The sequence below is a fragment of the Pleuronectes platessa genome, chromosome 9 (genome assembly GCF_947347685.1).
Source record: "Pleuronectes platessa chromosome 9, fPlePla1.1, whole genome shotgun sequence".
Classification (NCBI taxonomy): domain Eukaryota; kingdom Metazoa; phylum Chordata; class Actinopteri; order Pleuronectiformes; family Pleuronectidae; genus Pleuronectes; species Pleuronectes platessa.
Window position 1 is genome coordinate 16618170 of NC_070634.1, and position 23971 is coordinate 16642140.

At 40.4% G+C, this 23971-nt stretch overlaps 2 protein-coding genes across 5 annotated transcripts; one reads left to right on the forward strand and one right to left on the reverse strand.

The window, feature by feature from the left end:
* The first annotated feature begins 564 nt into the window (after positions 1–564).
* On the forward strand, positions 565–8381 carry LOC128448700 (afadin- and alpha-actinin-binding protein). Of its 4 annotated transcripts, none has more exons than XM_053431473.1 (14): positions 565–655; positions 2171–2286; positions 2613–2761; positions 3096–3299; positions 3563–3673; positions 3795–3930; positions 4081–4156; positions 4337–4517; positions 4947–5094; positions 5281–5417; positions 5580–5753; positions 5870–5987; positions 6496–6646; positions 6751–8381. In XM_053431473.1, the coding sequence occupies exons 2-14, from the start codon at positions 2268–2270 to the stop codon at positions 6935–6937; spliced, it is 1791 nt and encodes a 596-aa protein (XP_053287448.1). In that variant the 5' UTR covers positions 565–655; positions 2171–2267; the 3' UTR covers positions 6938–8381. The 4 variants fall into 4 exon arrangements, with proteins under 4 accessions (XP_053287448.1, XP_053287450.1, XP_053287449.1 ...); XM_053431475.1 differs by having other exon boundaries at positions 5583–5753; XM_053431474.1 differs by having other exon boundaries at positions 590–655; positions 2177–2286.
* LOC128448699 (vitellogenin-1) lies at positions 8330–19337 on the reverse strand. Its single transcript, XM_053431472.1, has 34 exons — positions 19197–19337; positions 17550–17570; positions 17160–17311; positions 16822–17073; positions 16576–16737; positions 16340–16479; positions 15831–15981; positions 15596–15753; positions 15353–15518; positions 15143–15268; positions 14837–15055; positions 14520–14737; positions 14334–14431; positions 13907–14031; positions 13729–13830; positions 13523–13642; positions 13257–13443; positions 12996–13089; positions 12725–12910; positions 12488–12620; positions 12194–12398; positions 11808–12112; positions 11653–11694; positions 11458–11532; positions 11151–11357; positions 10884–11026; positions 10662–10797; positions 10427–10547; positions 10162–10342; positions 9701–9795; positions 9392–9486; positions 9125–9290; positions 8839–9000; positions 8330–8744 (listed from the first exon to the last, which is right to left on the reverse strand). Exons 1-34 carry the CDS (start codon positions 19234–19236, stop codon positions 8644–8646), a joined length of 4884 nt encoding a protein of 1627 aa, XP_053287447.1. The 5' UTR covers positions 19237–19337; the 3' UTR covers positions 8330–8643.
* Positions 19338–23971: the final 4634 nt, after the last annotated feature.

Here is a 23971-nt window from a genome sequence, read left to right on the forward strand (position 1 = left end):
CAGAAGTAAATAACACAAAACGAATGTATTATGAAAATGTGTGTGAAACAATCTTTTATGTCTTTATTCAAATCGCAGTACTCTTGTATCTTTTTTGACGTATTTGCCTCCATGTTTGCCTTTATTCTATTTTATAGAATAAAGTTCATCTAATTTGATTAATATTTGAATAAGCATCTCAAATGATAAGGACACAACAAAATATTTATCATCAATCCCAAATTAAACTTTTTATACTTTGATGACTTATAGTGCTTAAGGTACTTGTTAGATCAGCATCCAGGTTTGTAGGTGATGGCTCCCAGAGGATCTAGTCTCATCATTAGGTGGGTGGGGGCTTTTGTTTTGAAATGTGTAGGGGTGATATTTAGAACAGTATACCACACACATGACTGAGACCCTCACCACTGACCCATGTGCCATCTATTCTAAACACCTTTATAAAAAAAACACACACATCGCTAATATAAATACTTACATGTGGACTTTCGCTCCACTGAGAGCAGCCTGCAGACAACAGCCAATTACAGCGAGCCGTGTTTGGTTGCTTAGACAACGAGTGGGCCAATCAGCGCGCTGTTGGGTCTGCGTGCGGTGGAGCTCGATCAGCTTGTCTCGAGTCTGAAGGAAATCCGGGACGAACCCGCAGCTCCAGGTGAGATCACCCGCGTGTCACCGCGTCGTTTGTCTGTCCAGGTGTTTGAATGTCCTCTGCAGTGGCTGGTTCCCCTGTGCGAGCCGCCGTGTGGAGGCAGGCCCACGTTGTTGTGAGGTGACCGTGGTTAACGTTCTTGTAACTGCCTGCAGCGGTGGGGGGGACGGACGGGACGATCCTGCTTCACCTTCCTGGTGGTTCATGAAGTTCGATCTGATCAGAGCGATCGGTGTCGATACATAAGACTAGTTTCACGTCACTCGTTATAAACAGCGACTACAACCCGAGCTACTGTACTGACAGGCTGCTATAAGGTTATACAACACAGTTTATAGAAAGCTCAAATGTTGTGAAACCGGTTTGCTTTTGTTTTATTTCCCGGGGGTTTTAAACTAAGTAATTTCTATTTATTTATTTATTTACTTATGTTTTTTTTTAATTTCCTGTTCACAACTTTTCAACTTGGTTGCCAATAGAGCGTATTATTATTATTATTATTATTATTATTATTATTATTATTATTATTATTATTATTGTTATTATTAGTCATATCATTTGTGAGACAGTCATTCTGTGTTTCTGTTTTAAAAAGCAATTTTTGTCTGTTATAATGTTCGGTTTCTGTGGGGAATTCTTTCAGAGGAGTTGATTTTATTATTATCATCATTATAGAGGTTGTAGTTTAAAGTGCTGACTAAAAACTATAAACTATAAAAGTAAATACTACAGTTATTAAGACTGGTCTGTTGTATTTCGACAAACTGAGAGAGAGAGTGTATACAGTTTATTCTGAGTTGGCCCAGTGATCCAAATAAGTGCTTTACCTCAGGAACCACAAACCTAAAGATCCATTCTGCAGACACTTACTCAGATAATTCATCTTTTTTTGAGAATTTATACTATTACTGTAATGAAGTCTGACTAATGAGTTAAAGGTTAACAGATGCTCAGTTGTCAGTGTTAGCTGATCCAGGCTTGGTTTAAGCTGTGTGGTTGTAGGTTTGCCATCTGTCTCACCAGACTGATTAAATTATGCTAACGTTTAAGTTATGGATGGTTTTACTGTACACTGCAGTTTGTCTATTTGTTGATATTTGGCATTTTTCCTACACAAGGAAAAAGTCCTGTGCTGTGTTCTGTGGCTAATCAGACAAATTACCATACTGTCTGCCTGGGATTAGTCTGATCTGCTGGATGATAAGAGCATTGAGATAAGATGCTGGCCTTGTCCCAGCATGTCACCTGCAGGAACAATGGTGTAAAACAACACCCACAACAACAGCAAAAGCTTAAAAACAACAACAATTATAAGCTTTGTTGAGGATTGTCAAAATAAATCCTCATTTTCTGTCTGTTCCGTCCATTTTCTGCAATAAATGACTCAATCTGCCCTCACGGATCCGACCTTCTCATACGCTGCTGTTCAGATTGCTGCGTGTTTCTATTCCTTACGACTTCCTTTGTAATCCAGGCTCTGTTCAATGTGGGCTGTGCTAATCTGACCTTCTATTTCAGGAGCAGTCTGCGCAGGTGGATCCTGTGTCGAGCTTTGTTTTATCCGACACATGCAGTAGAAGGTCCAGACACGTAGCCTGAAGGCTGCACCGCAACAATGCCAGAGTCCTCACTGGGTGAGTTTTCTCACATCTCACAAACACCACTACAAGTTCCGCACCACGAGTGACACATGTTGAACAGTCTTTTTTTGTGCTGAGGAAGAGGAGCGATATGAACTTTGGGTTCATGTTGGCATCCTAATTAGTCAGATTAACTGAAGCATGGTACTATAATGATCTGCCCTCAGTAGCTGTCTTGTGCTCTGTACTAAACTGCATGTGTAAGTGCCAAGAATAACATTTCATACAAAGTGTTTTCTTTTCCTTGTTAAGTATTGCCAAATGATCCCAGGCCTATGTGCTGTACATACAGTATTTGACAGATTTCTTTTTCTCTGAAGTCAAGGACACTTGCAGCATCTCTGCTGAATGTAGAACATCCCCCTTGAGGCAGTTTAGCCAATCATCGCTGCCACTGCACAGAAACTATGTCCTCAGTACCTTCTGCACAGAGCACAATGTGCAAGCATGTCTATCGCACATCAATCAGGTTGGTAATATAACATTTGTGTGTTTAGTATTTCTTGTATTATTACAGTAAATGGTTTGTAAATGCTTTTGCCCAGTACAGTATGATGGAAGTCTCCTTGGTTTGATTTAGGCCGGGGAATATTAATCAAGTTTTAGAAATATAATTAGCATAATATATTAAAACCTAAGGAAAAAGCTTGTTTCCTGTTTCCTGTTTCCTGTTAATATAATATATTATACTTTATGTACTGGAATACAGAGTTCCAATCTACACTGTTAACGGTAGCTAACCTTATCGACAACAAATCCTTATCTCCACATCTTTTTTTTTAAATACACTCTCGCCTTTACAGGAGATGTCATCCCTTTGCCTCCCTCCACTTTGGAAGGAGTCTGCCGGCAGCTCAGAGCTAAATGTTGTAGCTGTCCTAAATTGCATGTATGACTTGATTCAGTTGCAACGCAGGGGCATGCGAGCCCTGGAAAACTTGGAAGTGGAGCATCTTAGGTCAAGCAGCAATGTGGACTTCCTGCAGCTCGCCAGCACCCAACTAAAGGTGCAGTAACATTTACACCCGGTGATTCCCGTCAAATTGTTATTAACTTTTAACACTAAAATCCAGATAAAGTCTTTAATAGACCAACCTTTAATATATCATTCAGAAAAAAGGATGAATATAAGAATGAAGCCACAGTAACTTCTAACAACATTTTGTTTCTTTTCCTCTATGTTTGTTTTTGTTAAAGTTATGTAATATTTGATTTGAGTTGAGTTTATTTCAGCGTTTTGTTCACTGTCACTATTATTCTGTTTCTATAGGAGCAGCTTGAACTGTCCAAAAGAGAAAATACTGGACTGCTTGAGAAAGAACGACAGCTGCAGCTGAAAGTGAAGAGTTTGCAGAACTGCCTGAAAAATGAAAAAGAAGAGGTACTTTCTTTGGAAAAGCTGCTTCAGATGTTGTTGAGTGAATCCACAGACACGTCCTCTGTCTGTCTGTGTAAAAAGCATCCACCACCAGGAACAACTTGTTTGATTTTGCTCTTGACAGGTGCAGAAACTCCAGAACATCATTGCGAGTCGGGCCACTCAGTACAATCACGAGATGAAAAGGAAGGAAAGAGAGTTTAACAAACTGAGAGAGCGTCTGAACCAACTTCTGGTCGACAAAAGGGACAAGAAGCATGGTGAAATCTCTTTGGTGTTATTCTTTACATTTTAAAATGAATTCATTATTATGAATTTGTTTTGTATGTACAACATGGAACCACACAGGCTCGTTCTGACTCCCCGCGTTCTTGTTTAATGTGTTTGTTTGTTCCTATTTTTACATCCAGCCATAGACATGTTAAACAACATTGGAAGAGCTGATGGAAAGAGAAGCCTTTGGAAGACTGAAAAGACAGAAGCAAAGTGAGCTCAATTCGTATGACCTAGTAGTACTATAGTACCAAAAACATACTTAAAAGAAATAGCATCTCTAGATTTTTTTTTTTAAATTGGTTGTCCTGCTTTCAAATCTCAAGCAGTTTACGTTTGATTACTTGTCTCAAAAATTTGAATTTTATATAGAACTGTATCTGTTGTCCTTAGGCATGAAGGGGAGATGTACAAGACTCTGCTGAGCGACTATGACACCCGACAGAGGGAGCTGGTGCTGGAGAATGCAGAGTTGAGGAAAGTGTTGCAGCAAATGAAGAAAGACATGGTGTTCATTTTGAGTTCAAGGGAAAGAAATCAGAAAGAGGATCAACGTGAAGCTGGTTGCATACAGGTTAGACAACACTTTTATTCTTTTCTCCCATTCTTAAAGTTATTCAATCAGAGAAATGCAGATTTATTAATAAATTAATTTTATGTTTAACTCTTGAGCTGTAAAACTGTAGACATACAAGAACTTTGCCTATTGTCATGATTTCTAATGATTTAAATGATTAATGATTTGATAATAGAAAATCAATTTGGCTTTTCTGTACTTTCAGACCAGTTTGTGCTATGGTATTATGAGTACAGAAAAAGGGTGGTTTGATGCACTAATCCTAACTGTTGACAATTTTATATAAATATATAAATATCCACAAATATATCACAGTTTGTTTCTCAGCTGATAATCATCCTCATTACTGTTATGTAGTTTGGCTTTAGAAGCTTGTTTGGCACGAGTATTGATAACTGAGATGCAGTATTTTCACTTTCATGCCAGACTGACTCTGAGGATGAAGAAGAAGTGTTTGATTCCAGTAAGGAAAGCGTAGATCTGTATTGTGCTCATGCTCGGGAGAAGCTGACCAACAGTATTCGCCTCCAGTGGAGACGACTCAAGAGCCATGTGGAAAGACTGGACAGCCAAGGTAGTCATCACACTGCATTGAGAGGCAGCTATGTAATTCCTCTCTAACCACTGATCTGACAAAAGAGAGTAACTTTGATCAAACTAATAGAAACTATCAACGCAGCCAAAGTACTCTTACATGATATCCTCAAGGATGGATGTAAACATAGTTCTAAAGTTTGAATTTCTGGTTTTGTTTGTGCAGCTTCTTTCGCCCAGATGAGTGAGAGTAAAGACTCTGCTGCTGTTCCACAAGAGACTCACGAGGAGGAGATGGACAGACTGAAGCTGGAGATCCAGCGGTGTAAAGACTTCATTCAAACACAGCAGCTGCTGCTGCAGGTAAGACTGAATTCACACTAAAATCATTGGGATTTGTCCACATTTGCATTTGCAAAAGTAAAAGTTACATTGCGGAATCAAAGCAGCATAACTTATATGTCGTTTTAACTTAAATAAATTGGGACCGAACCACATCATACCTGTTTTTTTCTGTTCTTGCAGCAGCAGCTCAACTCACCTTGTGAAGAGGAGACGACTTCCTTGCTGAGTGACTGCTACGTGTCTCAGGGGAAAGAGCGTCTCAGAGAGGAGTGGAAGACCTTAGAGGAACAGAGACAGATCTTTGAGAGGGAGAGGAGAAACTTTACAGAGGCAGCCATAAGACTGAGCCTCGAGGTGATTTGTGTAATAAATCCCAAAAACATTCTATGTATAAAACTCCTGTGTGCCATATAAATCTATTGTGTGTTTTGACTTATTATGTGTTGACTTGTGTCTGGTTTGATTCGCAGAGGAAGTCCTTCGAGGAGGACCGCGCCTCATGGCTCAAACACCAGTTTTTAAACTTGAGTCCATTTGCAGACACAAAGAAACCCCTGATGTCAAAGTCTAAAAGTGCCTTTTTAATATGTGAGTGTAAAGTTTGTTGGTTTCAGTTTTTCCAGGTGTCCGTGTTAACTGTCAGACATGAGCTCAGATGAGATTCAGTTCACTTTTAAAAACAGAACCTTTAGTTTTTAAAATGTTTTAAAAAGGCTTTTTGTTCCTTTTTGCCAGCTGTGATATTTCCAATCATACCATAGACTGTGTGTAAAGATAGATTACACGTCTCTGCCTCCTCTTATTGTGCAAAAATGAAGCAAAAATATTACTTTAAAAAACCTTACTGTGATAAGAACTTCTTAAAATCACAGAAAACATCTTTGAGAAAAAATTACCTTACATGTAATTTGAGTTTTTAGTTTGGTCCGCGTGAATTTAGGATGTGGGATTTATGGGGCTATCGTGATTATTTGGCTTTCGTTTTGGGTTGATGTTAAGTCATCCATCTTGACATGCAGCCTATGAGTGTATGAGTATGAGGTATCAATCATTTCCAATTTCAGATACTAATAAAAGTTTCATTTTATCATTTTAGCAGCTGAATCGGAGGTGAGTGAAGTGTTGTCTCCGGAAAAACTCATCAGAAGCCCTTCGGACACAACCTCCCCCACACACAGATGTTTGTCATTCACATCACCATCCTCAGACGACCTGTTTCACACCCTTCGCCTCGTCTCAGAAAACAGGTACAGTATCTTTATTTGCACATGGACTGAAAGAGTATAAATCATAATGCACCTTCAAGTGAATGCAGTTAAATCTTTGTCTCTCTGTGAAATGTGATTTCCAGCTCAACAAGACCAAAGACAAAGACTGAGCGTGTTGAAGAGTCAAAAATCCTTCGCAATGGAAATGATCCAGTTCAGCACGAGTGGTGGAACCACAGAAGAGAGCACAGCAAGCACACACTCACACAAGAAATGAACGGCTCCGTGACAAGCCAACAACTCTTATCATCTGAGTCAGGGTTTATGTGAATATCTATAAATCCTGGATGATGAGCGGTATTGCAGAACTGTACGAGAGCAGTGAACCCCAGTCAACTCCAAGATAGATTGTAAACTGAATCATTCGCTGTGAACAAAGTCAAAGGAGTCGCGTTTCAAGTCTGGAGTTCTGTGTGACAAAGAGAAAAATTGTAGTTTAAATGTTTCTTTTTTTCACGATCTCACACTTTTATCGTTAGAATTTATGATAAATGTATTGATTAATTTACGTTGTACTGCAAAACTTGCTTTGGGAGTCGTACAGCATCTTAGACTGAGGGTACCATGTTTTGTAAATGCTGGGTTTGCAACATTTTTTTTGTGCTATTTGTACGTATTAGTTTATGCTGCACCTTTAAATTGACATTTATATCACTAATTTATTATTAATGTTATGTAAATCAGCAGCAGGTAGAGCTGCCGACATCCTGCCCCGGTCCATGTAGTTACTAACGCGCTTCACCTCAGCCAGTATTGATTGTTTTTTCCACAGCAGTGAAGTGTTATCTCAGTGCCCGTGGTGGAAGAGCAGTGTCTAAATCTCCAGATAAAAATTTAAACTTAATAACAAAGGTTGTTACAATCCAACAATCTACAATTAGGTGAAATGGAGCACTCGTATGGATTCTGCTTGTTGGAGAGAACTGTTTGTGTAATTGCTTCCATTGCCGGAGGGAGAAGACAAAGGTTCTGCAGGTTAAAACGTTTCGACTGTAACAGAGTAAGAATGTAACATTAATGCTGCTCTTTCACTGAATGTCTGTGGTTTTAAAATAGAAATGTGGCTGATTAACAAGATTGCTTCCTTGTAGATAATTTAGCTACATTAGTAACCACTGATGTATCATTGGGACCTAAAAGACTTTAATATTGAACACAGATTATATATAATGTGTTGTAGATATTGAAGGTGGGTAACTCCAATGTGAATATTGATGTGAGTTCCTTTCACCACTTTTTAATGAATGTTGTCATCTTTGTGTCAAATACTGGCCGATCAAAAATAATTCTTCCAGCAGGAATGTGTCACGATGTATTTTAGACAAACTATTATTCTTGGAAATCTTAATACACATAATTATTTGGGTGAGTTTGGTCGTTATTTGTCTCTTTGGGAAACAAGTGACTGATTATGAACAGCACTGCTCCTAGTGGCCTGTATCTGCTATAGATGGTGAAGTGTCTAGTCATCAGAAATGTCTTAAGGAGAGGTGAGTACTGTAATAAATATTTGTATATCTTTAGAGTGGCCTAGACATACTGTGTTTACTGCCGTGCAGTATCAGCAAACATTAACGTTGATCAGTAACTACTGCTGTGATTCACGTGTGTGCTGGTTGTAAAAACATGTGGCTGTAGCTGTCAATCATTTTCAAGCACATGTTCAAGAAAAGTTATTTAATGTTTAAGACCCATTAAATGTTTTGATCTTTAATTTTGTCACAGACTGGATTAATACATATTTATATTTTCTACAATATTGATTTTGATTGCTGCACCACACAAATATTACGGGTGTAGCAACTCTCTGGGTGCATTTCGAGTACTTAAATTAATCGTGTTGTTTCATGAAGATGGGGAGACATATATGCAGCCACCAGTTTTACATATCCACCATACCAGACGTTTTTTGAGAAGTTATTTTATTTAAGGTCCTATTGAAAACACACACCATCATTGACTGGCTGCAAAAGGTTTTATGAGACACAGTGAGCAGTGCAGCTGCAGGCAAGGTGAGCTTCTGCTGTTTCCCTCAGGTCCACGCTGTTATCAAAGATGTGAGCACTCACGGCAGAATCTGCACAAGTGAAGGGAGAGCGGAGCAAGTTAGGAACAGGGAATTATCTTTCACATCATTGTCACGTTCTATCTCTTAAACCTCTTGCACTCACCGGCAGGCTGGCAGTGGAAGCCAACAGTAACGGCTGTGGTCTTTACAGGGAAGCAGCCGGAAAGACAGCGCAGCACAGGCTCAACAGAGAAGCATTTAGTATCCTGGCCGTTGATATTGAGCTGTTTCTGCAGCTGCACTGATTCAAGCTTCATACGACACTCTGTAAGAAAAAGGTTGGCACAAGTTAGCTTCTGATGGATTTGAGGACTCCTCACCGGGGTTACAGACTTGCTTTATTTAATGCTGCTCTAAAGAATCATTCTTAAGTGAGCTGTGTGTCTCACCAGTGCTGTCCCTGCAGCTCTCGGCTGGCAGAACCCAGGAATGAGCGTAGCTGACAGCATTCTTGGTCAAGCGTCCACTGGGTGTGCGGTACTCCTGCTGGACTTCCCCATCAGCCTTTCCACAGAGTCCACAGGTCTTTCCCTTCATCCAGTCCACAACTTTAACCTACATGGGCAAATCAGATCACATATTTCATCCACTAAATGATCTACACCTACATGCTTCAATGTACTATAGTAAGTGTCCATAGTTACTGTTGCATTTACCTTCCATGAGTTCTTGTCAAAGTAGACTTCATGAAGACCCAGGCTCGGAGCGAACACAGAGATTCCCTTGTCCACTGGTCTTATCTGGATTTTAGCTGCAAGACAAAAACGTTTTTCCATCATTTACTTAAAATGATTTAATCACAATATTGACATATTATATATCAGCAGAACAAGGAATTAAATATGGAATAAGCATGAAGTTGCTTTGGTAATGAAACATGGACAACTTAAGCGTACTGCTACATCATTTGGTTTGCAATGTTAGAAATGAGAGACTTTGATTGAATAATGAATGTATGTAGAAACCTGTGGGATGCTGGTATGGCAGATTGCTCATGGGTATTTCCATTCCATTGACCTTTAAAATCACATCGGCGTTCTTCGGGTACAGGTCAATATCACTACAAGGCCATAAATGAAAATGTTAGGTTGAGACCTTATAATATTACAAAGAGAAAACCAACAGTTCCTGCAATGAGCGCTGGATACAGCTCAGTGATTAAGACTTAAAGTAAGGAAGCTTATTTTATAACTATTGCGGAGATTGTTGGGCTGAAATAAAATGATGGAGTACTCAATCAGGCAGAGTTCCTGCAAAGGTTCCAAGTTGCTGGGAGAGGTTCCTGAAGAGACAATGCAGCTTATGGATGCTTCTTTCTTCAGCTCTGGCAAAATGATCATTGCTTGTTGATGTAAAATGCAGAGCTACAAATATTTAAATACCTAGCGTTGTGTAAACTCATTCGGCAAAGGGCTTCAACACTCACACATCAGCAATCTTCACATTGATATGGTTCTGTTCAATGTTATCCTTCTTCAGCAGAACCATGAATTTCAGCTCATCTGTGCAATCCTGGGCCAGAACTTGGTAGCACGACAAAGGAAACTCAGTCCTGTATCTCTTGTTGTTAAATGTGGTCAGTGTGTCTCTCTTAAAGCTACATTCAGCTGTGAAAAAAAGAAATAGATTTAATCCGATGCACACAGTCAAAAGCAACTGCCAACGCATTCGATATCAATAGTGGCCATTACCTGCACCAGCCTTGGCGAGCCAGTAGTGGACTCTGTCAGTAATGTCATTGAAGGGGGTGAGGCCCTTGATTGCGTCAAGGGGCAGAGCAATGGGCAGACGCACAGACAGCTTATAGGCACGCTGTGGACAGAATCATTTGTTATTATTAGAAATGGTGACTAGTGAGTGCTGTGCAGAAAAGCTGGAGCTGGACCTCTGGTAATGGCCTCATGCATCATCACAAATGAATCATACCGATGGTGTTTTCCAAAGGAGGTCAAGAGCCCTGTCAGATGTTGCGATCAGAGTAGCTGAGAGCTGGTTGCTGCTCTTTTCATCCTTTCCTTTAATGAGGCCGGCCAGCGTGGAAGCAGGGATGGCGTTGTACGCCCTTTAAAAGAAATTTCCATATATCATTTAACATCGTCTGTATTCCATGTCAGTGTTATTAAAAAAAGTATAATGTTTTTTTTTTACTTCTCTGCATAGCGTTTAAGGGCAGTAGGTAGGTTGTTCCAGGCCACTCTGATGCGAGCTGCGGGTCTTGCTCCAACGAGACCAGTCTCAGCTGTGACCATTGTGTCGTACTGCTTGCATTCAGCTCCCCAGCCTACTTTAGCCTATCGAGAGACAGAACAAGTGGCTGTAAGGCAGCTGCTTCCAAGGGGGGGGGGGGGGGGGGGACTTTTACTTGTTACATCGTAGTATTTTCTCTATAAAAGACAAAGCAATACCATTCCTTACATTGACTTTGAATTTGCTAAGCAGAACTCCATCGGCGCATAACTTCCAGTTGTCATCAGCAGCCAAGGCAGCCAGAATGAGCTGAATCCTGGAGGTAGGTTTGTCCAAGTAGACAGAAATTTCATATCCCATTATCTTTTTGTCGGCTCTGATAGAGCGGAAGATGATAGCAAAGACAGGGGTAGCCTCTTTTCCAAGGTATTTCTTCTGTGTGACCAATAAAGGGAAAGCAATAAGTACTTCAACAAATCTACTTGTCAAAAGATCAGACAAAGGATTTATTAAACCAAAAATGACCATGATTCACCTCTTTGTAGATAGCCTCGAAGCTCGAAGCACTGCTTGTGGAAAGTAGTGCAGAGGTGTCCTGAGAGCGTTGACCCTACAACAGTGTTGTATTGCGGTTAATAGGCGTCATGAACAAGCTGCAATATTTTACATAATCAAACTGTCACATATATCCGTGTGACAGATGTTGGAAGCACCTAGCATCTAAACTTACCTGTTTCTTGTGGCTCTTCTGGAACTTCTGGTGAATAATTTGCTGTTAAGCAGAATATTTTTTTTCAGATTTCATGCTTACTGTGATATACTGTATGTATCTGTTAATTTTCTTCATTGTAAGCTCATAGCAATAATATTGCTATTTGATCTTACCTCTGAGAGCTGAGCACTGGAACGAGAGGAGCTTGAGCTAGCGCTAAAGAGAGAAGCAATGTTTGATGCAGAGCTGGACTTTGAGGACCTGCTGCTGCTGCTGCTGGCACTAGATGAGGAGCTGGAGGAGGAGGATGAGCTCCCATTCTTCAGACCAGGAGCAAGGATTTTCCTGAGCTTCATCAAGACTGGTCTTCCCTCAACGATGTCCTCTTCACTCAGATTGATCTGCTTAATGAGCTTCTCCGCAGCCTTTGGTCCAACTTGAATCTCCATCTCCAATTTCACAATCTCTTCACCATCAACTGAACATATCATTTAATACTGCCATTAATACTTGCTCCACGCATGCTGCTTCTGCAAAAGTGTCCAGTGTCAATACTTACTTGGTGTCACAGCAAGAGCGATAGAATGCTTTCCAGCCATTTTGTACAGGACAACGTCACTGATGAAAGCAGCGTTTTCAGTGGCAACCCTTACACAGCCTTTCAGGCCAATGTTAATAGATTTAGCACAGTACTTCTTCGCAAACTGAGTTGCTTTGGGTTTTAAAGCGGCCACATCCTCCAAAATGATCTCTGAGGATCTTGACTATATAAAAAAAAAAAAAGATCCATTCATTATATTGTAACTATAAATACTCTTTTTGGCTAAATTGAAATCCTTTTTTTAAAACTCACCGAACTGTCTGCTGCAGAGGAACTGAGCTTAGATAGCCTTGAGATGGGCTCCATGAGTTTGGCTGGGATAAGGGGAACAATTCTCTCAGCAGCAAGATCCTCAATATTTCTCGCCACAGCAAAAGTGTCAACTCTGTTGAAATAAAGAAAATGTAAAAATGTGGACTTAAAAAATGCATTTTTAATTGTGACATTAGCCTATTTAAGAGTATAGGAATTATAAAATGTTAGGCTTACTGTACAGCTGCAATGTTTTCAGGCGCAGAAACAGGCAGAACTTCAAGCTTGAAGTGACCCTCCTGGATGTTAAGTGATGCAATGATTTTAGCGGGCAAAAGGGAGTTGAGCTTGGCTCTTGATACCAAAGCAGCCTGGAGTATAGCAGTGTTCACCCCCATCACAGCAAATGTGTTCACTGCAATGCTAGAAGCAGAAGACATTTTTGTGATTTATAATGTGATCAATTTCTTTTATCATTTTATGTAATAACGTCAGATGTTCTACATACCTTGGTCTAATCTCGGTCTCAAGCTGCATATCTGTCTTCAGAAGGTGAGCGAGATGGAAGTTTTCAGCCAGAACTGGTGATGTGATAGCCTTGACTAAGAAAACAAATAAATCCATTTGTCACCTCTTAGCACCGTACTCTTAATGCTGTTGGTTCCACCATCAGATGATATTATGTACCAGGTATCATTAATGCTCTTTGGAAAAGCAGTTAATCAGCATCTGCTTTTAAGATTGTAGATGTTTCATAACTTCTACTTACTCTGAACAGCTACGGCAGCAACAGCAGCAGTGTACAGACTGAGCTCCATTGGAAGACCAGCAGCAGTAGGCATAATGCGGCGCACCTCAGTAGCCAACAGTGGCTTAGCCAAGTTGAGGGAAGCACCAGACAGCAGAGCTTGGACAGCCTTTCTACCAAGTGCCTGAGCAGATGGTTCACTGCCGAGCTGAAGGAAAATAATTAATTAAATCTGTAGTGTCTCACAAAATTATGATGAAGTTGAAACATTGTCATTTGAATCGTACCGAAATGACCTGATCAATCAAGGCTTTGTCAATGTTGGCAAAGGCAATTTCCTGTCCAAAGATCTTGGCATAGACAGAGGCCAAAGGACTGCTGTTTGGCAGGGACCTCCAGTGAGAGAGCTGTGGACAGGGGAAACATACAATTGTTCTGTTCAATCAGGTGACAATTGACGATATTCATAACTCAGTGGAGTTTGGTTGCTTACAGCCTGCATGATACGCTTCATCTTAGTGATCCTGTCAGCACTGTCAACGACTGTAGGGTTTTTTAGAAGAGCCTCCTGGAGTCCTTCAGTTCTCACTCCAACCTAGGAAAAAATCCACATGTTCTTTTAATCAAAACATCTTGGTAATGCCCCGAGCTTGGTTTCCTTTTCCTCCTACCTCCACAACATCAGCAGCAGCTCCAGAAAGGAAGGCGCCGGCCTTAGCAACAAAAGATCTGGGCAGAAGAGTTGCAGCATCGTTGATGTAGAAAGCACTGGCAGCGGCACCGATCATCAGAGGGCCTGAAAGAGAGTGTTAGTCAATCTATCATTAAAAGTAGATTTTTACAGCGTCTTTTGTGCTGGTAAATACAACTCAAAATGCTTTGCAAGTGACAGTTGACAAGTACATTTTAAGAACAGCTAAAAAAAAATGTGAGACGAATGCGCAAATAAAAAAGATTTATATAAACAAACAAAACTAATCAAATTAATTAAAATGATACTAAATAAAGATAGAGACAAACAGATACGTTTATACGATGCTACGGAAAAACGAGAGTTGAGGTATAAAAACATGAGGTAACTTGTAAAACAGGTCTTACTGTTATAGATATCTGCATAGACGGCTTTGCTGAAACGCAAGCTCAGTCTGCCCAGAACTGGATTCAAGATTTTGACAGCCACATTGCAAGCTTTAGAACTGTGAAGAGAACATAAAAGACCTGAGTAAGATGGTGAGTTTTTGCAAAATGACGTGGTGTCAAAAAGGTTTCAGAGAGTGTTCTTACACAGACTCTTGGATTCCGCTGTTGCTCTTGGTCATAGACTTCATATAGGAGTACGTGAAGCTTGCTACCTGCAGATTCTTCTCTGCCTTCACAATGCTGGCAAGAGTTGTCACCAAACCCACTGGAGGCCTTGTTTCAAACAGCACGACGCATGCAAGCATACGAAGCTCTGGGTGAAGAGCCTTGTCCATGTAGAGCTGAAGAGCCAAATCCTGGACCTAATTTCCAAGAGAAGGCAAACTCAGTATGACATCCTCCCAGAAAATGAGTTTAAAAAAACGCCTTGTTATTGTAATGGTAAGCTATTGAGAGCTCACCATTCTGGGCTCCTTTTTTCCGATGTTCCTCAGGGCCATGATGGCTTCAGCGTGGACTCTCATGGGCAGAGATGTGGCTGCAGTGCCGTGGATTGGCAGGATCTTTGTAATTGGCTTAAGGCTACTAGTATGGCCAGCATTACCCAAAACCTTCAAGAGCAGAATGATGTCCTCGGTCTTAGACTTAGAGACAGCCTCTGCAAGGAGCTCCTGGATGGGCTGTGAGGGGAAATGAGAAGTTAGGAAATCCCTTTTCTCATCCAGAAAAATCTAATGAGTAAAATGTGGAAAACAAAGTTATATCACCTTGATGAGTTCAGCAGGGCAGAGAGTCTTCTCAGAACAGTATTTAGAAATCATGGTACCATAGCCAAGAAGCACAACCTCACGCAGAACTGGTTGCGCCAGTATTTTTGGGTTGATTGCCAGGCCCTACAAAACAGCGAGCGTCAGAAATGCTTATTACCCCCATTTGTACTACTACAGACAGAATTACTTGCATTGAAGATTACCCACCTCTATCAGCTTGATGACCTCAGGGCTTGCTGTCACCATGTGAACAGATGCAATTAAAGCCTGGGCTGCTTCAGCAATGGTGAGCTCATCAGCCAGGTATTTCTCCTTGATGAATTTCAGAGCAGCAGGTGTTCCAATGACAGGGATGGCCTCCAAGAGCCACTGTCTGAAAGATGAAAATGAAGTGAGTGAAACTGCGTACATATTTTTCGAATGTCTTATTCAAATGTTCAGACAGTCAACCTGTAAGCAGGGCGGTTTTTGAATTGGCTCCAGAGCATTTCCAGATCTTCAAGTTGGGCTACACGGAGGACCTGAATCAGCTCCAAGAACTTCAGAGGGGCATCCTCATGGACTCTCTCCACATTGTGGGTGACCAGATGATTCAGAATATCCACAATCTAAGAAAACAAGAACGCAAGATAAGTCATTTAAGAGTTTTCCAAAATTTTCAATTGACATTTTAAAGAGATAATACCTGGGCCTTAGCGTTCTTGATCTTGATGAGCTGAAGGGGAGTCTGAAGAAGTTCAGTGGAGAACTCGTACTTGAGAGATCCACGTCGGAGATAGTCTGCCTTGATGGGCACAATAGGTGCATTCTGAATCTCAAGGAAGACCAAGGATTGCCTTGAAAGAAATTTGAAAACGATCAATCAGCAGCTCTGTGAAATCCAAACACTGCTGTTATAACATTCCTCAGAAAGTCAAAACATCTCAATTGCCCCCTGGTGGCTTGCTGCAGTGTAGATCATAAGCATTGCCCCAGAGTAGATGTGACATGGCCAGAGTAAGAAAATCAAATGTAAATTTTTAGGTAGTTCTCATGATGCTGATGTAAGTGAATCACAAAGCGCGAACTCTGGCTAAAAATGATGAGCTCACCAGTACAAGATACATCCCATATTCAGAATATGTTTGTTAAACTCAAAGAAAGTGTAGATTTATCATCTGTATTTCTCTTCAATTCTGAGTATGTTTTACACACTTAGTCTGCATCTGAGCAGCTCCGTTCATTTCATCAAAAGGTGAGAACTGGATCAGCTCATTGACTTTTGCCTCCTGGATCAGGAGACCATTGGCGACTGGCTTCAAGATGTAATTGTATGCTGCAGCTCCTCTCAGGTTCTTTGAATCAGGTTGAGATGAAACACAGTTACTTGATCATGCAACATTATCTACTTTCACAGCTTTATGCATGACACAAATTCTGGTGGAACCTACCTCCTGGCACTTGGTACATTTCTCAGTGTATGCCATCCCTATGTCCATTATGACCTTCTCCTGGCAGTTGTTCAGGTCTCTGCTCTTTGTTAAGAGGATGCGGTCAGCCTTTTCATCTTCAGTGATGGCATAGAGGGTCTTGCACATACCCTGAGCTCCAGCCTAATTCAAAGAGCCTGCGTTTACTACAGAGATTCAACTTCCAGTAATGGATTTAGAAGCAGAACTGTTTTGCCTTTGACAAACCTCCTGCAATTCGTAGACATTCTGTGTTTTCTTGATGTTGAGCTGAAGGACATTCAGAATTCCTCTCTGGATGTTTAGCACCAGTGTGGAGATTCCCTCAGGAGCCATGACTTTGCCAACAACCCCATTGATATACTCAAACTTGATGGGAGTCAAGAGCTGAGCTGCCAGTGCTGCTGTCAGCTTGGTTGCGGGGACTAAAGGATCCTTTGGCCAGACACCGCTGTACTCGAAGAGCTCAGGTTCTACGAGCTACAGTGAAAAATAAGATTTGTTACAGAGCAGTTAACATTCAAAATATTCAAAGATTGTTACTCACACTTGATTTTGATCTTTACCTTCAGCATGTGCATATTTTGCTCTGCGGCGCTGATGAGAACTTTGCTGCTGACTTTGAGTCCGGCCCTTGCCAAACCTTCCTCTGGCAGACCACTGAGGAGTAACGCCTCATATTTGTACACGAAAGTCTTACCAGCAGCAAAATCCGGAGCTGTAAGGACAATTTAAGTCAGTGAGAGGAGTTGTACGTTATAACCAATAATCTGAGTATTTTTTATAACATCATATGAACCATAAATTGAGAAAAAATACTTGAACTGGGTTTAATTCACTTTCATATAACTTTAGCAGTAGTAAACATTGCACCATGGTGTGTCCAGTCTGTGATAGGCTTCCATATATTGTTTGGGAAAAATGGAAACCAGATTATAATAAAGTAGTGAACTTACCAAAGTTCTGAGGGTGACCCGCTAGAAATAGAATTGAAAACAAATTAATCATCTAGCAATTAAATAAATGTTGCAAACAATAAATGTGAATAAAAACTAAATTGGTCTAGTTACAGTGTGCAGAAAACATACGTAGTCACTCAGATACTGATATTTTTTAACTTCTAAGAAATAACTTGCTATCTCCAACTGCATAAATCCTTGTATTAAAGCAGCAACTGTACAACCTCTCAAGTTATAATGTGGCTTTTAAAAAACACTTAAAACTGTTAGCCTGCCCTGAAACATGAATTCACAGCAATTACTTCAGTGGGAAACTGCACATTAAATTACATTTAAATCAATTGGAAAACATAAATGCATTGGCACATTTAAATGACAGGAAAGAAAAAAAGTAGAACCAGAAACCCCTAAACATTAAGGCAGTGATTTTCAACCTTTTTTGAGCCGCGGCACATTTTTTACATTTACAAAATCCTGGGGCACACCACCAACCAAAATGACACTCTATGGACTAACACAGTACATATAATACATATAGTTAGTAATATAGTTTCTAAATGTATTAAAAAGCACTATTTTATTTTATTACTCTTATCTTTTAATGAGCACAAATTGAATCTGATTTATGAAACAATCTTTGATTTAACTAAACTTTATTTAACGGAGACACATTATACCCATTTTATCACAGTTGATATGGTTCCTTGGGGTCTTAATGAAATGTCTGTAACATATTTTGGTCAAAATACCAGAAGGATCATTTAAAACAGGACCTTTTAACTCTGTCTAAAACAGATTGACCTGTTTTGAGTGCCAATAGTTACTCCCGCCGTTTACCAGCGCTTCATTGAATTTCTTCACTTTGACATTCAGAGCACTGGGCAGAAATCACATCGCGTCAACACCCACCGTGGGCCTTCGCGATGCTTTGTTTTAATGAAACAGTCGGATTCCCCTGGTCCGCACCAGTTCTAAGTCAGCTTCTAGGCGCACCGCCGTAGGGGCCCCCGCGCGAACGGAGGGTTCCCCCAGCGGGCGCCGTAGCTGAGGTGATCCAAGAGAAGGGCCCGACACGCGTCCAGAAAGAAAGAAAGCACCCCGCACCACTGACGTCGTGAGGCACCGCAGAAGAGGACCTCCCCCCCCAAAAAACGTTGAGGCGTGCCGCACGCCGAGTCTCCGGCGGCGTGCGTGGAGAGGAGGGCGACTGCTAACCCAGCCGCGGCACTTGCCCAGTGATTTAACCACAAATACCAATGATATCGGTGAAAGTCAAGATTATTACCGATGTGCCGATGTCAGTAAACGAGGTGACGGCCGCTACCGATGTTCGGCCGATACTTCGGGGCAACACTAGATATTAGATAATTTCCCACGGCACACCTGACGATCTCTCACGGCACACTGGTTGAAAATCACTGCATTAAGGGACAACAACAGTAACTATCACTTATTCTCAACTGTGTGAGGAATAAACTGGACAGTAATAAACAGCATTAAGCTTTGATTTCATCTTTAAAAATCACCACATTTGCTGGATTATTTGAAAACAAAAAGTAAAAAAATGTACTCTCATTTTTCAAATCGTGATGCATATTGCATGATAAAAGTGATAAGGGTTATAAAATTGGAAATCCTACTCACCCACAAGGACCAGAGTCAAGGCAAGTCCAAGAACTCTCATGGCTGATGAGAATGTGAATGACTCTGTGATGGGAAGCCCTTATATACATAGCGATTGTGCTGATTATGTCCAAAAAAGATATCCGGAGGTATGCTTGACCAATACATTCCCTTAGATGAGTTTCGCAATTTTAGCACAAACAGGCTCGGGTTTGGGTTGGGAGATGGCAGGGTGTATATCAGTTGATGAAAAGTTAATGTCACCTGACCTTGTTCTCCTCGAATATGCCAAGTCCAAGTTATGACTGTATAAAGAGTCATAAGAACTCCCCTTAGATGACTATCCTACAGATTGGATTGAAGTGAATAAATACTCATGTTATACTTTTAACCTAGAAAGTTGTTCAAGACAGGGTTGTGCATGGTCAGCACTATTCTGCTAACCACTGACTCAATAAATTAGAAAAATGTATTTCAGGGGAATTATCATTAAATTGACAGAGAGCTTTAATCGGCCTGTTCTTGCAGTATTTGCTTTCAGATGAAAGGCAACCAACACCTTCTTTACACAAGGTGATGCGATGTTTGAAACTTTTTCATCACAGTTGCTTTTATCAACAAAGATGTAGCTTAGACAAAACAGGTATAATGAATAGATCAACAGTACAATATTTAAACAAATTTTGGGGAAATATTTTTCCTCAAGCAAACTTTTTGTTACTCTTGCCTGCGAAAGGCAATAACGAAGTTTAATGAGACTAAATATAATTGACTCATTTTGGTTTTATGCGTAGCCCCGAATGTCTGTGATATAACTGCATCAGACTGTTGACATGCTGTTTCAAAGTGCACACAAAGAGGGCACCATGATTATGGCTGTTTGCTCACTTTATTTGTTGTGGTCAGTGTGACCACTAATCAACCGGTCATGTGATGTCACAAAGAAATTGTCACAAGTGCTTCCAATATGTGTTCTTGCCCCCACTGATACATAATTACCAAACAGGATTCATACAACAGTGCACATCAGAGATCATCAAAAAAGAAAAAAATCCTATTAATAAAACACAGAATCAGACGGAGGTTTAAGAGCTTTACTGTTAAACAAGGTAACAAAGCAATAAGCCCAGTGTTGATGGGGTTTATATTGATTTTAAATAGCTTAGGGACGTTCTAATTCCTGATGTGGAGTGGAGTTCCTTAGAACGCCCCTTAGATGTGTTTTACAAGACACAATAAATAATAAATAATTATGAAATACCTTTAACCTGGGCAGCTGTTCAAGACAGAGTTGTGCATGTTCACCACTATTCTGCTAACCACTGACTCATAAATTAGGAAAACATATTTCAGGGGAGTTACTATTAAAGTGACAGAGAGCTTAAATCGGCCTGTTACATGCAGTATGTGCTTTCAGATGAAGGGCAACCAACACCTTCTTTAAACAAGGTGATGCAATATTTGAACAATATGGTCAATTAGCAGGTTACAAGATCTTTGTGGGTAAAAGTCATTCAACCATATAATTATCTGCATGACAAAGAATTATTTCAACATGACAAAAGATTTATCCACTTGGAACTATTTGTCCATAAAAAGAAATGAAGGAAGACACATTGAGATAAAACCTAATTACTTTCTTTTGTCTCAGCTCAAGCATTTGAAATACATACATTCAGTTACATATTTTATAGGCAGGTGATTAACCAAATACAACCATTAAATGGAATATTATCAAATGTTTTTGAGGTAATATGGCACCTAGGGTTCATATTAAAACTCTGCAGTTAGAGTCAAAGATGGATGTGGCCTATACCTTTGTGTTTGGAGGTCGTTGTTGACTGTTTATTTACATCACCACTGCTGCTCCTCATTGCCTTTTTCTGGCGGACAAATTTGTCCCATATCTTCCGTTATACAAGTGGTCATACTTTCGAATCTCTTCTGCCAAACGCTCTTCTATTTGGTCCATTTCGTTCTTCTAAATCTTCCATGGTTTCTGCCGGTATTATGGGGCATGAAACCGGAAATGTGACTCCGGAAAGGATGTAGTTAGCAGACCGATGACAGCCTTCAGGCTACGTTAGGCTTGCGTAGCTTTGTCGTATAGTTAGAAAAATTGGGCGAAATTGTGCTTGCGTACCCCTTCTTGCGAAGAACGCAAGAAGGGGTACGCAAGCACACAAGGGGCACGCAAGGGCTCTTGCACTTGCGTGTCCCTGAAAACGCAGAAGCATGCGCGGCCTTCATACTATAGGCATAGGCAATAATCTTGTTGTAAAGTAAAGATAACTCCTTTCCTGATCATGGTTCTCTTCTCAATACTCTTTGTGTATCACTTTGTTGTTGATAACGACTTTGAAAATCGAGACAACCATTAATGAAGCGGACCCTGTGGGCTAGTTCAGGTAGCCAACTCGAGCTGCTCTGCTCCAATCACGTGACATACTTCATGTGACATAACTCGATCTCCACAACCATCTATAATACAAACCCAACCTATTAGGTGGTCTTTTTAAACAGAGAGAAATTTCTCACTAAACAGGTTCTACTGTTGCTATAACCATTTGAACGTGAGTTGTCTGACTGACACATGTATCATATGTCAACTCATTTTGAAATCTCTGTCTGATAAATGCAGTCCATACGGGACATAGGTGATATTGTTAAAGACAGAAAACTGTTCTTTAAAGTTTGACACATCTTGGACGGCTTAGTATGGCGAGGGCACATTTTAACAGTATACAGTGCCTTGCATAAGTATTCACCCCCTTTGGACTTTTCTACATTTTGTCATGGTATAACCACAGATTAAAATTTATTTCATCGTGAGTTTATGTAATGGACCAACACAAAATAGTGCATCATTCGGAAGTGGGGGGAAATATTACATGGATTTCACAATTATTTACAAATAAAAATCTGAAAAGTGTTGAGTGCATATGTATTCACCCCCTTTACTGTGAAACCCCTAACAAAGATCTGGTGCGACCAATTGCATTCACAAGTCACATTTGCAAGTCACATAATTAGTAAATAGGGTCCACCTGTCTGCAATTTAATCTCAGTATAAATACACCTGTTCTGTGACGGACTCAGAGTTTGTTGGAGATCATTACTGAACAAACAGCATCATGAAGACCAAGGAGCTCACCAAACAGGTCAGGGATAAAGTTGTGGAGAAATATGAAGCAGGGTTAGGTTATAAAAAAATATCCAGAGCTTTGAACATCTCTCTGAGCACCATAAAATCCATCATAAGAAAATGGAAAGAATATGGCACAACCGCAAACCTACCAAGAGGAGGCCGTCCACCCAAACTGAAGAGTCGGACAAGGAGAAAATTAATCAGAGAAGCAACCAGGAGGCCCATGGTTACTCTGGAGGAGTTGCAGAGATCCACAGCTGAGGTGGGAGAATCTGTCCACAGGACAACTATTAGTCGTCTACTCCACAAATCTGGCCTTTATGGAAGAGTGGCAAGAAGAAAGCCATTGTTGAAAGGGATCCATAAAAAATCCCGTTTGGAGTTTGCCAGAAGCCATGTGGGAGACACAGCAAACATGTGGAAGAAGGTGCTCTGGTCAGATGAGACCAAAATTGAACTTTTTGGCCTCAATGCAAAACGCTATGTGTGGCGAAAACCCACACTGCCCATCACCCTGAGCACACCATCCCAACAGTGAAACATGGTGGTGGTAGCATCATGCTGTGGGGATGCTTCTCTTCAGCAGGTACAGGGAAACTGGTCAGAATAGAGGGAAAGATGGATGGAGCCAAATACAGGGAAATCCTTGAAGAAAATCTGATGCAGTCTGCAAAAGACTTGAGACTGGGGCGGAGGTTCATCTTCCAGCAGGACAATGACCCTAAACATACAGCCAGAGCTACAAAGGAATGGTTTGGATTCAAGAATGTTAATGTCTTAAAATGGCCCAGTCAAAGCCCAGACCTCAATCCAATAGAGAATCTATGGCAAGACTTGAAGATTGCGGTTCACAGACGGTCTCCATCCAATCTGACTGAGCTATATCTTTTTTGCCAAGAAGAATGGACAAACCTTTCCATCTCTAGATGTGCAAAGCTGGTAGAGACATACCCCAAAAGACTTGCAGCTCTAATTGCAGCGAAAGGGGGTTCTACCAAGTATTGACACAGGGGGGTGAATACTTATGCACCCAACAGATGTCAACTTTTTTGTTCTCATTATTGTTTGTGTCACAATAAAATGTATTTTGCACCTCCAAATAACTATGCATGTTTTGTTGATCAAACGGGAAAAAGTTTATTTAAGTCTATTTGAATTCCAGTTAGTAACAGTACATAATGGGAAAAAGTCCAAGGGGGGTGAATACTTATGCAAGGCACTGTATATGCCTATTGTGTATTTGATAAATTTGATATGGACTGATGATGATGAACATTAAGATTATTTTTCCTATAACATTAATACATTTTGTAACTTTGCTTTTTTCTTATAACTTTGTATTTGTATTTCCGCTATGTAAAGAGTTGTTTGTACATACTGTTAATCTTAATGTGCTCTGTAATAGCGATGTTTTGTGTATACTCGTGTTGTGTGTATCTATGTCAAGTCCTGGTGTTGTCCTTTGGCCCCCACTGTAATCGCCACGTCATCCCACTGCAAATAATTGAGAATAATTTTTTATTTGTTTATACTTAACCCTAAATAGCACCACATTAGCAGCAACAATTTACATAAACGTAAACTAACGATATATAATACTCATTTCATAATTGTAATATTGCAGTAAACATTAGGAAATTTTAGGGAC